General features: G+C 40.6%; 1 protein-coding gene across 3 annotated transcripts in view; it reads left to right on the top strand.

Moving 5' to 3' along the window:
* Positions 1 to 11,348, top strand: part of SPAG1 (sperm associated antigen 1) — a 65,998-nt gene extending 54,650 nt beyond the window's left edge. Inside the window, exons 16-19 of one of the 3 annotated variants that reach the window (XM_074944031.1) lie at positions 722 to 848; positions 5,264 to 5,428; positions 7,085 to 7,459; positions 9,521 to 11,348. In XM_074944031.1, the coding sequence (XP_074800132.1) occupies positions 722 to 848; positions 5,264 to 5,428; positions 7,085 to 7,459; positions 9,521 to 9,544 (691 nt within the window). In that variant the 3' untranslated portion in view covers positions 9,545 to 11,348. Of the gene's footprint in view, positions 1 to 721; positions 849 to 5,263; positions 5,429 to 7,084; positions 7,460 to 7,621; positions 8,550 to 9,520 lie in introns of those variants that run through there. The other 2 variants (XM_074944032.1, XM_074944030.1) reach the window with 2 other exon arrangements.
* Positions 11,349 to 16,163: the final 4,815 nt, after the last annotated feature.

Genomic DNA, 16,163 nt, shown 5'->3' with positions numbered 1-16,163 from the left:
TGACATGTGGGAGTGGCTTCGGCCTACTTGCCTTCTGAGGATGCTATGCAGTTCCACAATTTAGTGGATCGTGTAGTGTCCTCGTTAAATCTTCCTGCAGTGCCTGTGGAAGAGACTTTTCACACAGTATTTAATATGCTCGGTCCACTTTGAAGAGTAGGAGATCCCTACCCATTTTGGATGGTTAGAAACGGCAATGAAGCAGCATTAATTTTTACAGAATTGCTTAAACCTGCTGTAATCCCATCAACTCTCACAAATTAAGAACGATTTGACTGGGTCAGTACTTGGATGTGAGACCTCCAAGTAATACCTAGCTGCAAAGTGCTGCCAAAAGTAGTGGTAGTGGTGAACTAGGTGACGCTCTTTTTTTTCCATAGCCACTATTGAACTAATGGCCCATTACAGTATTAGGGTGTATTATGCTGACATAGGCCTTGATACTGCAAACATTTACCCATGTGTTTAATGTAACTGCGAAAGTCTCATTGAGTTTTGTCTGAGAAAAGATTGCAGGAATTGGCCATGTGGAAATATTATAAATCTAATGCTGTAATAATCTGTACTATAAATATTTTTGAAGAACTCCAAAGTTTAAAAAAATGTATTGATGCTGAATTCTAACAAGCAACATAGTTAACCTTTGAGAGTCAGAAATTGTTGGCACTGCAATATGTTACAATTCTCTTAAACCGAACTGTGTTTTATTGTATTCTGTTAGGGCTCTCTGTTACTTAAAATTGTATCAATATGAAGAGGCTAAACAGGATTGTGATCGTGTTCTTCAGATAGAAGACGCTAATGTCAAAGCTTTTTATAGAAGAGCTCTAGCATACAAAGGACTACAGGTAAGAAAAAAGAACAAGGCAGGTATTCCTAAATATTTTTAAATTTGCAGCTATCTCGTTCAAAGACACTTACATAGTTACAGTGGATTTGTAAATACAAGAGAGGTGTGGAATGTTGGTTGTTTATTAATGTTGGTAAAGCACTTGGCAAAAGTAAAGCACTGTATAAATATTTTGGGGCCAAAAGAATTATTTAAATAACGATTTCATGTAGTTGATTCATGCATGCAGTAATGTCAGGGAGTAACTCAGAGTTTTGGTTAACTGGAATTGAGTTAAACAAGATTCTGCTGTTTTTTAATTTTTTTCTGATACTCATACAATCTCCTTCCCCTGCTGAGGTCTCCCCAATGTAATGGTGAGCACTGCTGAGCATGCAGGTAAGGAATGGCTTGAAATCCAAGTAATGCAGCAGACTGAATGTACACTTTTTTTCCTTCAGTTGCCTTCATACTCTACTGTGAGTTCCAAATGTAGGCTTTAGTAAGCATGATACAAAATCAGATTCCTTTTCTTATTAAAAAAAAAAAAAATCTGCAAAACTACAGCAGCTAAAAAAAAAGGAAAATTTCACCTCTTTTCAAAACCAGTGAGAGGACAAAGTATTGCTTTGTGTTAAATGTTTTCCTTAGCTCTGTTAAGTAACCTGTAATTAATCAGCTGCAATTGACCTCTCTGTGTCATTGTAGTCTGTAGAAATTAATATAGGTGACAGTGAAGTTTAAGAGTGATTTAACCAGCCAAACAGGTAGTCAGAGATCAGTGAGGCGTTTGTTCTTCCTAAAATAATATAGGAAGAAATTCAAGAATCTAAGAAACTTCCCCGTTTTTGTGTACTCTAGAAAAATGTTTGTAATTTTATTGAAGACGTAAACAGAAATACACTTTACATGGTATACTTGTAGTGTGAGACCTGCCATATACACACACACAACACGGGTGGACCTAGCACATATACATTTCCCAAGATCATCTGTCACAGTGTCCAGAATGGGTCACAGCTGTTGGCTCAGACGGTCAGAAAACAGGGCAGACACATCCAGATTGGTGGTATACTCTATAATTAGATTTAACCAAACCAGCAACAAATATGTGCTATAGGATCACTATACTAGCTTACCATGGAGCCACCGACAGTCCCCTTAGGCACTCCAGCTTCTATGACCACCCAGACAAACTGGACTTAACAATGAAAGATTATTAAAACCAAAGATCATCACACATTCTGTTACTCCCAGCCACAAAGAGTTAGTCACTTACCCCATGTCAAGGTATACTTCATATCCAACCGAAGACAACGCTGAAGCCAGTTTCTTCAGTAAACTAAACAAAAGATTTATTAGCTAAGAAAAAGAAATGCGTTAGTGAGAGGTTAAAGCAGGTAAAATACATTACAGGTGAATAAAAGTTTGTAAGTCCAGTATGATAGCAAAGTTGTAGTAATTTGTTGGTTTCCAATAGTCTGTCAGGGTTTCCTAGAATGGCTCTAGGGATCTTGGTCCAATTGCTCAGAATTCCACCCTGTCAGAATTCATCAGTCCAGAGATAAGGATCGTTCTCGGGGCATACTTTTATAGCTGTCTTCCTGAGAAAGCAGTCAGGCAAATGCTTGCACTCACAGCATGGGCTCTTCCTGTGATGAAGAATGCATTTTGATCTTTGACCTTGGGTCACCACATCGAGGACCCCTTGCTTTGAAATTAACATTCTACTTCCTATGCATACACATGTGATTCAATTACAGTGATATGCATAATGCAATTGCCTGCTATTCCTTATAATAGGGATGGATAAGTGAAAACCAATACAGGTGCCAGCCACTGGTTTTCATGAAGTTTGCACATCAAGTAAATTCTTATCCTAATACATCTTTGATCTAAGGTTAATTAAGTACAAAGATAGCAGTCACAGGAAACAGATAGGTTAAGACAATAACATTATTATTTCACTAGCTTTCATGCATCTAAAGCAAATGTAATTACTAGGCACATGCCATGTACGTGTAATGTGATAACATCCTCTTTTGTTCTGTTCTAACAAGTGAATTGGTACACTTAACACTTTCTTGAGGTTGTGACCTGAGCTGGCTAGCTGTCAGCACCACATCATATAACTGACTTCTCTTTGGATAAGACATTGCAGTGTTGCCATCTCCAAGAATTATAAATAACAAAACAAAAACAGGAGAAAACAACAAAATTGATCTCAGATTTTGATAGATTGATTTAAAAGTGAAGAATTAAATATCTAAAGATGTAAAAGGGAGGAAGGAAAACAAATTATAAATATAAATCATGTAATAAATATTTGAAGAGTAAATATCAAAGATGGAGTGAAATTTAATGTGGTATATGTGGATGTCAGTAAAATTATTGAGATGTATTTGAGAGGGAAAAGTTAGCGTGAGTAACAGGAAAAGTTTCTGCTAGTGAAAATGAAAGTCTCCAGAGGAGGGAGAGAAGAAGCCCAATTTAAATCTAAAAAGTTTGCATGGGACACTTAAAACTTTTTAAATCTGAACGTTGCCTAGATTGAAAGGGTAAAGAAGGAGGCTAGAAACTGGAAGAAAAACAATTCTATATTGGAAATTCACAGCTAGGGCATGAACAGTCTCTTAGGTGCATGAACATCTACCACTACGTATCTTGTGACTTTGATAGCCGTGCGAACTGGAACACACACGATAACTTGTTTTTTATCACATAATATAAGCTGCTTGGCTGTTTGTGGCTGCGTATTTGAGGACTGTATAAAGCCCTTTCAATGGCCATTCTGCTCAAAGTCAAATCCCCCACTCATAAGCAAGACCATATCAAGGTAATCCAGGGCCCTGAGAACACCACAAAACAGGGCCCCCAGTGGCTTGCCCCTGCATCATAGCCCCACCCCCACTTGGAGTGGAAGTGTCAGGGGCCTGTCTGCTGTGCTGGTGCGGGTCCTATCACCACTCATTTCTGAGCAGTGGTAGCAGGGAAGCTCCCTCAGTTTCTCCTGTTGAATTACACTAGCTTGGTGGTTAGAGCACTCACCTGGGAGGTGGGATATCCAGGATCCAGTCCCTCTGTTTCACTGACTTTTTTTTCAGTTATTTATCCACAGTGGAATAGCTTCACCAGGAGAAACTGACGGAGTCCCTCGCTACTATTCCTGCCCCTGCCTGTCTCTCCTGTTGAAGCTGTTCCGATGTGGATAAAATAACTGAAAAAAGTCAGTGAAGCAGGAGGACGGAGTCATTCTCATGCTCTTTTCCCTCCCTTCCCCTAATGATTTTTGTATTATTTATGCACAGTGGAATAGCTTCAATAGGAGAGTGTGTGGGAGCCCCAGATCAGAATAGCCCATAGTCCAGTGCTTCAGGCACTCCCCTGAGAGGTGAAGATCCCTGTTCAAATTCCTCCTCCCCTTCATCTGGAGAGGGGGCTTGAAATGGACATCTCCTGCATCCCAGGTGAGTATCCTAACCACTGGGCTAAAAGTTATGAGGGAGGTCCTCCTCCCCCTGCTCACCAAAACAGTATAGGTGCCTAACTCCAAGAGAGGGTTTGCAGCTGAGAATCCTAAGCAGAGGGAAACCTAGGAAGACATAGATGCTTCCCTTGAGCCTGGACTTAGGTGCCTATCTCTGAGAGAGGGATGCGGTTTAGCACCCTCCCACCCCCCTCAGCTTGGTATCTCCTGTTGGCTAGCTTAGACAAGGAGCTGCCTCGCGTGTTGCCTAAGGCGTATATCTCTTCCCCCATTCATTGTGTAGGGAGTCAAGGCACCAAACTCAAGCTTTGTGAATCCTTGTGCTTTTCTAGACACCAAAAAGTTAGGCATGGCAATGCTCAGCATCACCATGCCGAAGTTTCTGTGTGAATCTAGTCCTTTCTGTCTAGCTGTTTCTGGATTATGGAGCTGTAGCCTATTTGGATGTTCTGGTGCATATGATAACGTGTGTTTTGTTTTTTTAAATTAATATCAGTTTAAAGCTGTGTGTCTTGGCAGAATTTATGTTAAGTGTATCTGGACCATATCATATCAATCTTGATGATGGTATGACATTAAGTACTATCATGTCAGCAAATTGGAAATACACATAAAAGCAGCCTTATTTAATAATGCATTTGCTAATGGGGGTTTTTCTGAGAGCAAATTTATTCACAAATTAGATATTTACAGAGATCATCTGTAAATATTTAGCTGCATAACATTAGTGTTAACATCAGAACAGAGAACCCATTCTTAGCTTTTTTTCTTTAGTAATATTATACATGTTTAAATCTAAATCTAGCTGCTTTCTGCTCACTTGTTGTCAGTATCCCCGCAGTTTTCCGAATAATTGTGAACAGGAGTGTGGCAGTTAGCTAATTCTCCTACTGTGGCATCTGGAATTGTTTTATGAAAACAACTTACTTTTCCTCTTTGCCTTTCAGAATTACCAAGCCAGTGTTGATGATCTCAGCAAAGTACTTATGATAGATCCAAATGTGGCTGAAGCAAAGAGGGAACTACAAGAGATCACCCAGTTGCTTAACCTTAAAAATGATATTGGAGCAGGTAGCCAACAAAAGCAAAGGAAGAAAATCAAAATACAAGAGGTATTTTCCTTCTTTTGCAAAGCAGGCAATATTGAAGTCACACACTTAAGAAGATTAAAATAGGGCTTTTGTTCTGTAATGTTGACAGATATTTTGAGCTAATACTTCGTACATATAGTGTGTTTGTTCATGTACTTGCTAGTTTTATAAACATGCCAATTTACTCACATCTTAAACGTTGTGTGTGTTTGGTGCCAATCAGACTCTTATAATTAAATCTGTGATGCTTCGGGGTACATCCAGAATTCCAGCAGAAATAAACTGACTGTAATGCCTAAACAAGAAACTTTCAGATGTTAAAGTTGAGGACATGTTCTTTTAAAAAAAACAGAAAAAAAACACTGTTCAAAATAGCTGTCATATCTGATGATGCAACATTTCAGGTCTCTTTCAAATGTTGTTTTGGGGAACCAGCAAGAGGCCATGCTGTCCAGGAGTCCCCTGTGGCTGTGTGTGCTGTCAGAGGCTATACCTTCAGTTAGGTTTGGCAGTTTGGTGGAAGAATGGAATACTGAATATGCATTGGAGAAGTAGAGTGTGGGTGAAAAATCTACAAAATCATCAGAGAATGCTATTTTTCCCCTTAGTTTTGATATTGTAGTAAAAGAATCAAGTGATGTAATATTCTAGGTTAAAACAACTGCGCTGAGTTGCTGGTGCCCAGATAATACTGAGTCACTGTTAAATATGGAATCATTTGATGGTGGTATTTCTCTGTGACTAAATGTTTGTGGTCCTGTAAGAATGGGTGTCTTTCTTCTTTGTTTTATTACAAGAAATATCGCTACTGATCTATAGAGTGTGAGATTAGAATTTGGGTCTCTCATTTTGAAAACTGTTGTATAACTTTTATTAAAACTGGAACTGCAGATGGTAATATAAACCATTAGGGCAGGACCCATTTGTGCAAGTGGTCCCATGCAGGAATCCCATCAAAGTCAAAGGGATTTGGGGAACTTCATGTAACTGGCATAATCTAGAAGTTGGCTTTTTCATTTTAACCAAAATGTACTACATATAAGATCAAGAAACCCCCTAATAGAAAGAAGTAGAGAACACAATCAGATTATTGAAGAGAGAAAAGAATAGCAGACTAGGCACAAAGACGTTATAACATACCCTAAAACTTTCTAGAAAAATTTTATATAAATTTCAAGAGATGCTGACCCCTGAATTTTCATTCTGTTAACCCAATTTCATGACTCTTCATGTTTTGAAAGACAGCCTATTTTTAGTAGATATCTACTATGACTAAAATACAGTATGACTGCTGTTGCTTTATAATTCATATAGATAGTATGTATATTTGAAACTATGATGTGATTGGTCCTATATTTAGTTTTCTGCCAAAAACTTTCAGCTCTCTCCTTAAGAAGAGGGTGCAAAATACTGAAGACAAGTGTAAAATAATGCATTGCTAACTAAGAAAAACAACCTTTTAACCTGCATGAATATTAGGATACCATTTCTGTAAAGGGAAAAGTGGGACATAGAAAGGAGAATAGCCATCATGTTCCAAAAAGTCTTCCCACAAGATGAGGAAAGTGGTAAACTCTAATTTAGTGGTATCAGTGCTGGACATGCTGTCATCTGGTTTATGAAACTCGAGATATTATATATGTCAAAATTAAAATGATTTGTTGTTTTCCTATGAAGGTAAATGAGGGTAATGAAGAGGAGAGACAGACCAGTACCTCAAAGGATGCTGTGCTTAATTACCAAATTGCCAAAGGAGGAGCTGAAAACAGTCTGCCATTGAAAATCTCTGAAAAACTGCTCATTTCAGAACCATCTAATGCCTATGAGTTTGGTCAGATTATAAATGCAGTGAATGCCAAGAAGGATGAAGCTGCCTGTGCAGATCTTTTAACCATTATTGATCCCAAAAAATTGCCAATGCTGCTAAGTAACAAACTAGAGGGGGATACCATTCTGATCTTTATGCAGGCACTGGAATATCATCTACTTGGAAAAGACCCTGGCCTTGTGTATCAGCACCTTCTTTATCTGAGTAAAGTTGAAAGGTTTAAGGTAAGAGCATATATTCAGTGCAATTTTTCTCTATGAAAATGTCAAGAAACTCAAAATGTAAAAATCTCAATGCAGTATAAAGCTTATTAAATTTAGCACTTAACAGAAAAAACAGAAGACTTATACCTATGTGCACTAATTATACAAAATATATTTTTTCAGGTAGTGCTGACGCTTCTTAGCAAGAATGAAAAAGAGCAGGTTCAGAAGTTGTTTGATTCTCTTTCAAAAAAGCAAAGTCACCAATTTTCTTTAGAAGACCTGGAGAGTCTTAAAAGGGTTTATGAACTTTAAACAGAATTTTAACTTTTGCATGTATATAGTTGATGTTGGTAGGCTGGGTGTATGAACTATGCAGACTTGCATGGGATAAAGTCAGTCTTTTACCTGGATTGTTCAATATGCTGTGTGTATATATATATTTTTTTTAACAGTATGTGCACATTTAAAATCTGCTCCTTTATCTTGTAACTGTATACATTTTTAACCTATAGCATAATGCACATCTTTGTATTTAATAACATAGGTCATATTATTTGATGATATATTGATCAAATTAGAATATATTGATTTATATATATAATATAGTGCACTCCAGCAGGGTCAATGTGGGCTAGTTAATGTGCAACATGCTAGTGTGCACTAGAATTCACACTCCTCTAGTGCGGATTAACATATCGTATAGACAAGCCCTGTGTTTACAAAAAAGATTTTGTTAATTTTTTTCTGATGTTAAATAACTGCTTAATGTCATCTTTCTTGGAATGTACAAAAACCATATTTTTATACTGTTTGTGCAATACAGGTTAACAACAAAGATGAATCAAACTAGACTAGTTTGTGATGGAACTCTTTGAAGCAATATAATTGTTAAATTGTGACGTTTTTAAATGGAAAAAAAAGAGTACTTTATTGTTATATATGTAGAATTTTTTTGTGGCAGAATTGCTGATGCTTTTGTACTGTTTCTGAAAGCGGTACTTATTGGTAGTGACAAATTTTCATTTATAGAGGCCCCCCCCCATTATATGCTATTATTGAAATACTATGTGCTATCTTAATGTTTTATTCTGTTGTAATAAATTTTTGCTTAATTTATCCTAAGAATAACAACTGTTTAAAACACCAGCTACTCTGCTGGTCGGTCATGCTTGAGAAGACAGAAACAAAAATAGTAGTTTCACAAACTTAATTTAAGTTAACAGTTCTGCTTTATTTTTAGTTATGCTATTCCAACATTTTCATATTTGAAAGCAGAGGAAGCTCTCTTTTTTAAAAAAAAAAAGTGTTTTTCCCCTTTAACTGAGTTTCTTTTTTTAACTTGATCACACTCTATCCCTAGTGTACGTTAAATCTGTAGGTGCTTTATGAAAACGAGAGAGATTGGGAATCTTATTTTCATGTAAATTTGTCTCAGGCGTATATTAGTACAAAATAAATTTATTTCTCTAAAGGTATAGAGAAGCAGCAGCACCAGAGCCAGCAAACAGAATTGTACAGGAACAGGGGAATTCAAGTGGGAGCTCTGTTGGAGGAAAAGGGAGGAAGCAAGCCCCTGTTCCTTAGGGGCAGTGTGTGTGTTTTTTCTGTTTTGTGAGTGTGTGTTTTTTCCTGTTCAGTTTGCAGAGGCTAGCAGGGGACAGTGTGCTGTAAGAGAAGCTAAACCCTGCTTAGGGGAAGGGGCTTCCCTGATTAGGGGTCCTATGAAGGCAGCCAAACAGTCAGCCAGCCAGCAGCACAGGAGCCAGCAAACAGAGCTATAAACAGGGGAGGTTAGGGGAAGGGGTGTGTTGTGGTCCAGTTGTGTTTTGGTGTGGGCGTGGTGTTTTGGTTTTTTCTTCTTCCTTGACAGGTATGTAGGCAGGAAGGCTCTGATGGGGGGATAACTCAGTGGTTTGAGCATTGGCCTGCTAAACCCAGGGTAGTGAGTTCAATCCTTGAGGGGGCCATTTCGGGATGTGGGGCAAAAATTGGGGATTTGGTCCTGCTTTGAGCAGGGGGTTGGGCTAGATGACCTCCTGAGGTCCCTTCCAACCCTGATATTCTATGGTTCTATGACAGGTACAGAGGCAGCAGTGGCAGTGACCCAAGGAATGGAAGAGACAATGAAGATGGCCGGATGTAGAAGCTGTGGGATGTACATGATCCTGGAACAGGTACCTGAAAAGAGACTCGTTTGTATGAACTGCTGCCTGATAGAGATGATGGAAGAGAAGATCTAAGATTTAGAGATGCAGGTAGAAACTATGGTTGAGTTTTGAAGGGAATTTGAGCAGATGATGGAGGGAAGGCATAGGAGGCTGAAGGAAAAAGTCAAGACTAACAGATGCAAGCTGGACTGAAGAGCTTTGAGGGGGAGACTGCTGGGTGAGGAATGTGGCCCGTGGAATCATGTGACTGAGAACCAGGCATAGGAAAAGACCGGCTAGTGAAAGAGAAATAGAGCTCAGGAAACAGGTTTGTTGAGTTGGAAAATGAAGAAGGGGTACAGCAGGCTGTAACTGAAGGAGGGAGGACAAGGAAGAAGAGCGGCTAGTCCTGTAAGAAGAGGAAAAGAGCAAGGGGAGATACCTGGAGTTCAGGGCTCCAGGAGGATACAGGATGACTTACAGAAGATTGCAAGGGAGAATAAAAGAGGACTTGTAGCCAGAAAGAACAGGAGGAAGGCTGGAGAATCACATTATCACTAGGAAAAGGCAGGACTACATGACTGGTGACTTCCTACTAGGAAGAACAGACAGGCCTGGCATCAGAGCTGATCCAGACAACAGAATGGTGCACTTTCTGCCAGGAGCTAAGATATGTGATGTAGACCTGATGATGATGAAGATCCTAATGGCAGCAGCAAAGAATCCACTAATTATCCTTCACATGGGAACAAATGACACAGCTAGATTCTCGCCAGAATGTATCGAGGGACACTATGTCAGGCTGCAGAAGATACTTAAGGAAATTGAGGTTCAGGTGATCTTCAGTGGGATTCTACCTGTCCCTAGAGGAGGAGAATGAAGGTGAGACAAGATTATGATGATCAACAGATGGCTCAGGCAGTAGTTCTATAAGAAGCGCTTTGGGATGTTTGACCACTGGGAGGCATCCATGAACAGAGGACTCTTCTTACGGGATGGGCTCCACCCAAGTAGGTAGGGAAATAGACTTCCGGGTTGGAGGTTGGCACAACTGATTAAAAAAGCTTTAAACTAGGAATTCAGGGGAAATGGTTGGGAGATGCTCATGTAGTCTCCACGCCTGATTCTAACACTGAGCAGGAGGAAAATCAAGAAAGGATACAGCAATGGAGAAAGGAACAGCAGTGGGTAGGAGAATGGATGTTCAGAGGAAAAATAGTGCCAATACCAGTGAAGCTAACAGGTAGATGAAACTGGCAGTAGAATTCCTTTACCCAGTTTGGTGAGGAATGTGGGTGAAGCCAAACAGAAACAACTAAGATGTTTGTACACCAGTGCAAGGAGCTGGGGTAACAAAATGGATGAGCTAGTATTACTGGTGGAGGAAGTGAAACCCGGTATTATAGGGATAACAGAAACATGGTGGAATAGTAGTCATGAGTGAAGTACAGGTATTGAAGGTTTGTGCTGTTCAGGAAAGACAAAAGTAAAGGTAGAGCAGCATTGTATATCAATGATGAGGTAGGCTGTAAAGAAATTAGAAGTGGATAAGACAGCGTCTGTTAGGGCCAAAATCACTTTGGGGAAGAAAGCTTACTAGAGGTTCCCCTAATATATTGCTTGGGGTGTGTTTATAGACCACCCAATCCAATTTGCATATGGATAGAGATCTCTAATGTTTTTAATGAAATAAATACTTCTGGGACTTGTGTGATTATGGGAGACTTTAACTTCCCGGATATAGATTGGAAGACAAGTGCTACTAATAACAGTAGGGCCCAGATTTTCCTGGATGTGGTATCTGACAGATTTCTTCACCAAATAGTTGCTGAACCAATAAGAGATGATGCCATTTTAGATTTTCTGTTGGTGAGTGGTGAGGACCTCATAGAAGAACTGGTTGTAGGGGATAACCTTTGTTCAAGTGATCATGAGTTAATTCAGTTTAAACTAAATGGAAGGATAAACAAAAATATTGTAGATTTGCAAGCAGGGTTCTTGATTTCAAAAGGCAAACTTTAAAAAAATTAAGGGAATTATTTAGGGAAGTGGACTGGATTGAAGAACTCAAGAATCTGAATGTGGAGGAGGTTTGGAATTACTTTTATGTCAAAGTCACAGAAAGTATCTGAAGCCTGCATCCCAACCAAGGGGAAAAAATGCATAGGGAAGGGTTGCAGACCAAGCTGGATGAGAGAGCATCTCAAACAAGTGATTTAACAGAAAGCGGAAAGCCTACAAGAAAAGGAAGATGGGATGGATCAGCAAGGAAAGATACCTCTTGGAGGTCAAAGTGTAGGGATAAAGTGAGAACTGCTAGAAGCCAAGCAGAGTTGGACCTTGCAAAGGAAATTAAAAGCAATAGTAAAAGGTTTTTAGCCATATAAAGAAAACAATGAAAGAAGTGGGACTGCTAAGCAATGAGGATGAGGTGGAGATTAAAGATAATCTAGGCATGGCTCAACACATAAACAAATATTTTGCCTCAGTTTTTAATAAGGCTAATAGAGAGCTTAGGGGTAGTGGCAGGGTGGCTAATGGGAATGAGGATATGGAAGTAGAAATTACCACACCCAAGGTGGAAGTCAAATTCAAACAGTTTAATGGGACTAAATTTGGGGGTCTGGATAATCTCCATCTAAGAATATTAAAGGAACTGGCACATGCAAGCCCAATAGCAAGGATTTTTAATGAATCTGTAAATCTGGGGGGGTCATACCCTCTGACTGGAAAATTGCTAATATATTTCCTATTTTTAAGAAAGGTGGGGGGGGGGGGAAGTGATCCAGGAAACTACAGGCCTGTTAGTTTGTCCTCAGTTGTATGCCAGGTCCTCAGTATGTACACTCGGCTGCAGACACCAGTTTCGGTGCCACAGTGCAGTGCTGGGCACTGCTCAGGAGTCACCTACAATGGAGCACCCATAGAGACACTACTCGAAGAAGAAGACGAAATTACCTTGTGCAGTAACAATGGTTCTTTGAGATGTGTCCCCCTGTGGGTGCTCCATGACACACCCTCCCCACCCTCCAGAGTTCTTGTTATTGACTGCAGTAGAAAAGGAACTGAGGAGGGTGTTATACCAATAAAATAAAAACCAGCAGGATCTTATTAAAGGGGAAAAGGCAAAATACCACATTTATTGTGAATACAGAAAGAATCATAGTAAGCAGTTAGTTATAGCTATAACATTCCATTCAATCTCATATTTATTCACACATTCATTCATACACACACACACAGGTTCTGCAAGGTTTTTATCATAGTTACCAGCCTTAGAGTTGCTCATGCCAAGCCACTGGCCAGGTGGCCTGGACATGAGGAGGGAGCAGGGCCTTGTCAGATGCTCATCTGATGCTCCTGGAAGTTGGTTTGCAGAATCAGACCCCAAAGTTCTCACTTTCTAGAGTCCATTTTTATAGGAATTTCTTCCTATGCCAGTCTATGGGAATTGCTTCTTCATGCTGTTGCTGAATCAATCAGCAGATACCACATTCCTGACGGCTCCGTGCTACCAGATGTTATCTTGTTCTTTGGTTCTCCCATTCTTGAGGCTGTTGGGTGGATTCCAGTCTGCCCTCCGGGGGTCCTCTCGTTATTTCCACTTGACGCCTTCTTCAGCCGATGGACACTGGATTCTTAGCCTGGCACCTCCCTGATCATTCAGTTATTATCCACACCAAGCATCCATCCACATACATCCTCTATCTCTATTTTAATCACAATTGTTAACAAAGCGAGATGAATACAACAAAAGGGCGGGGAATCTCTGGGTGCTGTTTCTGTTGTTACAGCGTATTGCTTTGAGTCTCTCTCTGTGTTTGAGTGGTGGTTGTTACAAAGAATTGCTTTGAGAACAGACTCTGTCTTAGAATGTACTAACACAATTAGCAGTTTGCAAGTTTCACACATAGAGGGAGAGAAACAGTACCAAAAACCAAGAGACCTCTTAATTAGTAATACCCTGGAATTTAAACTATGGGGAATCAAACTCATTTGTGATTTTAATACAGAACCTCTTTAATATGATCCAACAAGGGTTCACCTACACACGCTGGCTAGCTTCATGGCAGGTGAGGAGCAGTGCATATGCAGGCTGAATGGACACTGCTACCAAAGTTCTCTGATCAGCAGTGCAGGGATGCAGACACACTATAGTGGAGCAGCCATAGGGACACACATCTCAAAGAACCAATGTTACTGCACAAGATGAGTAACTTTGTCGTCTTTCCACAAACCCTGGAAAACAGCTCCCCCATTATTTTATTCTAACTCTTGGAAGTGTGTGGCATGAATGGGTATTCCTAGAGCTCTAAAGATATGCACTCTATATGCTTGAGATATGTTTATTGTACCCTGTTCTTTTCATTCTATCCAAAATGCTAATGCCTTAGGGCCTCAAAGATGCTGCAGACAAGATGTAAAAATCCTGCACCAGCTGACATGCCAGGCACCTTGGAAACTATTCATAGAAGTCCCTAGAGCAAGGGTCGGCAACCTTGCAGAAGTGGTTTGCTGAATCTTCATTTATTCGCTCTAATTTAAGGTTTCGCATGTTGGTACTACATTTTAATGTTTTTAGAAGGTCCCTCTCTCTAAGTCTATATAACTAAACTATTGTGTGTAAAATAAGGTTTTAAAAATGTTTAAGAAGCTTCATTTAAAATTAAATTAAAATGCAGATCTTATCAGTTCAGTGCGGTGGTTCTTAACCTGGGGTGCACGCACACCGTGGGGGTGTGAGATGCCCTTTCTGGGGGTGCAAGACATGCAAGATTTTTTTAGAAGGTAAATCATTGAAAACACAAGCAAATAAGTACAGCTACTTTGTTTCATCAAACCTGTGTATTAACATTATACATTTTTTTTTAACGATTACTGTAATATTTTAAGTTTTCAAGTTTTTAAGTTAATTGCAGTGTAATTTTCGATAAGGGTCGCAGAGCGCTGGGCCCAGGCCAGGAGCAGAGCCCTGGGCTGGCTTGCCGGTACCCCAAGCCGGCAGGAGGGCTGAGCAGGGCTGGAGGCCTGGACCCCAGCTGGCAGGGGGCCTGGCGACTGGAACCCCAGACCGGCAGCGAAGTGAGCAGGGCTGGTGGCTGGTATCCCAGGCTGGCAGCAGGTTGAGCAGGGCCGGTGGCTGGTATTCCAGGCTGGCAGCAGCGTGCCAGTAAAAATTGGCTTGCGTGCCGCCTTTGCCATGTACAGGGCCGTCCTCAGCCATAGGCAGAATAGGCAGCCACCTAGGGCACCACTCTGCTGAGGGACCCATTCTGTCGGGAGCCTGGACAGATGGGAAGCAGTGGAGCATGTAAGAGCAGGGCTGCTGGGTCCTAGAGAGCCGGATGCAACACAGTTTGAGTGAGGGAGGGGATTGGCTGCTGGGGTCTCTGGGAAGGGGCGGGGGTAGGGGTGGAGAAAGGAACTCACCTGTGAGTGTGACTCTCTCCCCCCGCATGAGGTGAGGCAGGCTGGGCGGATCTGGCGGTATCCTTTGTTGCCCCCATAACGTACATTCTTCTCTCCCCCCACGGAGCACCCCCCTTTCCTCCTCTTCCCCCCCCCCCCCCCTCGGAGCATGTAATCGGACCTGAGGGTTTGCTGCTGTTGCTGCTGTTGCCACTCTGCACCCTAAGAGGTGGATTTTGGAGTCCTGCAGTTTTCTGCCTATCTCCTCCTCTACTGCAGCTGTTGGACCAGCAGGCTGGGGGGTGAGCCAAGCATGAAAGCTGTACTGTGTTGCCATTTAGCTTGTAATTTAACAACTTTGTTTGCTAAAAATGCTTGCTAACAATCCTGAATCCAATTTCAATATTTTTTAAAAAAAATCAATATCTTAGCCAAAACCAGAAAATTAAGTTGACAATTATTTGTGACAAGTTTGGTTTGGGGCAGGGAGTGGGCCAGTTTTCATCGGAGAAACAAAAAATGTTGACTGGCTTTCCTATAGCCCTGTTACTGCTAAATAGAGCCCTCCAACAACTGTAATATGCTCAGCTCCTTACTAGTGTATAGAGTGACCATATGGTGTACTCAGAGTCTCTTGCTTTTTTTCCTAGTGAGTCAGTGTGGCTTCTGCCAGCCCAGAGGTTGGGCAGCCAATGTCTTACGTTTTCACAATGTTTTGTCCAACTTTCATAAAGTAAATACATGGTTAATATGAGTTTAAAAGGCCAGGGACACTTCCTTGTGAACAATCTGTGCAGCAGATCATGCTGGAGCTGTGAGAATGTCAGGTTTTGATGGAACTTTAGAGGCAGTGATTTGTCATGTATTTCTGGCCGTGCCCAAAATGTGCTGCTATTGCTAATGTCTTTCCAAACAATAATAAGGCACAATAGGACTCCTGTCACATTTCTGTGCTGCCTTAATTGAGAGGAGATGATTCTGGGCTGACTTCATTTTGGTCACTTTGTGCTTTACCTAGGAGTAAAACTAGGGTTATATTTTCCCACTGCTTGGAAACCCAGCTGATTAAACTGGATAATGCCATTGATCTAGTTACAGTATAAGGTTGATAGAGAGTTGTAACTAACATTAAGACTGATGCCCACTATACATTTAAAACTAAAAAG

The sequence above is a fragment of the Natator depressus genome, chromosome 2, assembly GCF_965152275.1.
Source record: "Natator depressus isolate rNatDep1 chromosome 2, rNatDep2.hap1, whole genome shotgun sequence".
Lineage (NCBI taxonomy): Eukaryota > Metazoa > Chordata > Testudines > Cheloniidae > Natator > Natator depressus.
This window is presented reverse-complemented; position numbering and strand designations above follow the sequence as displayed.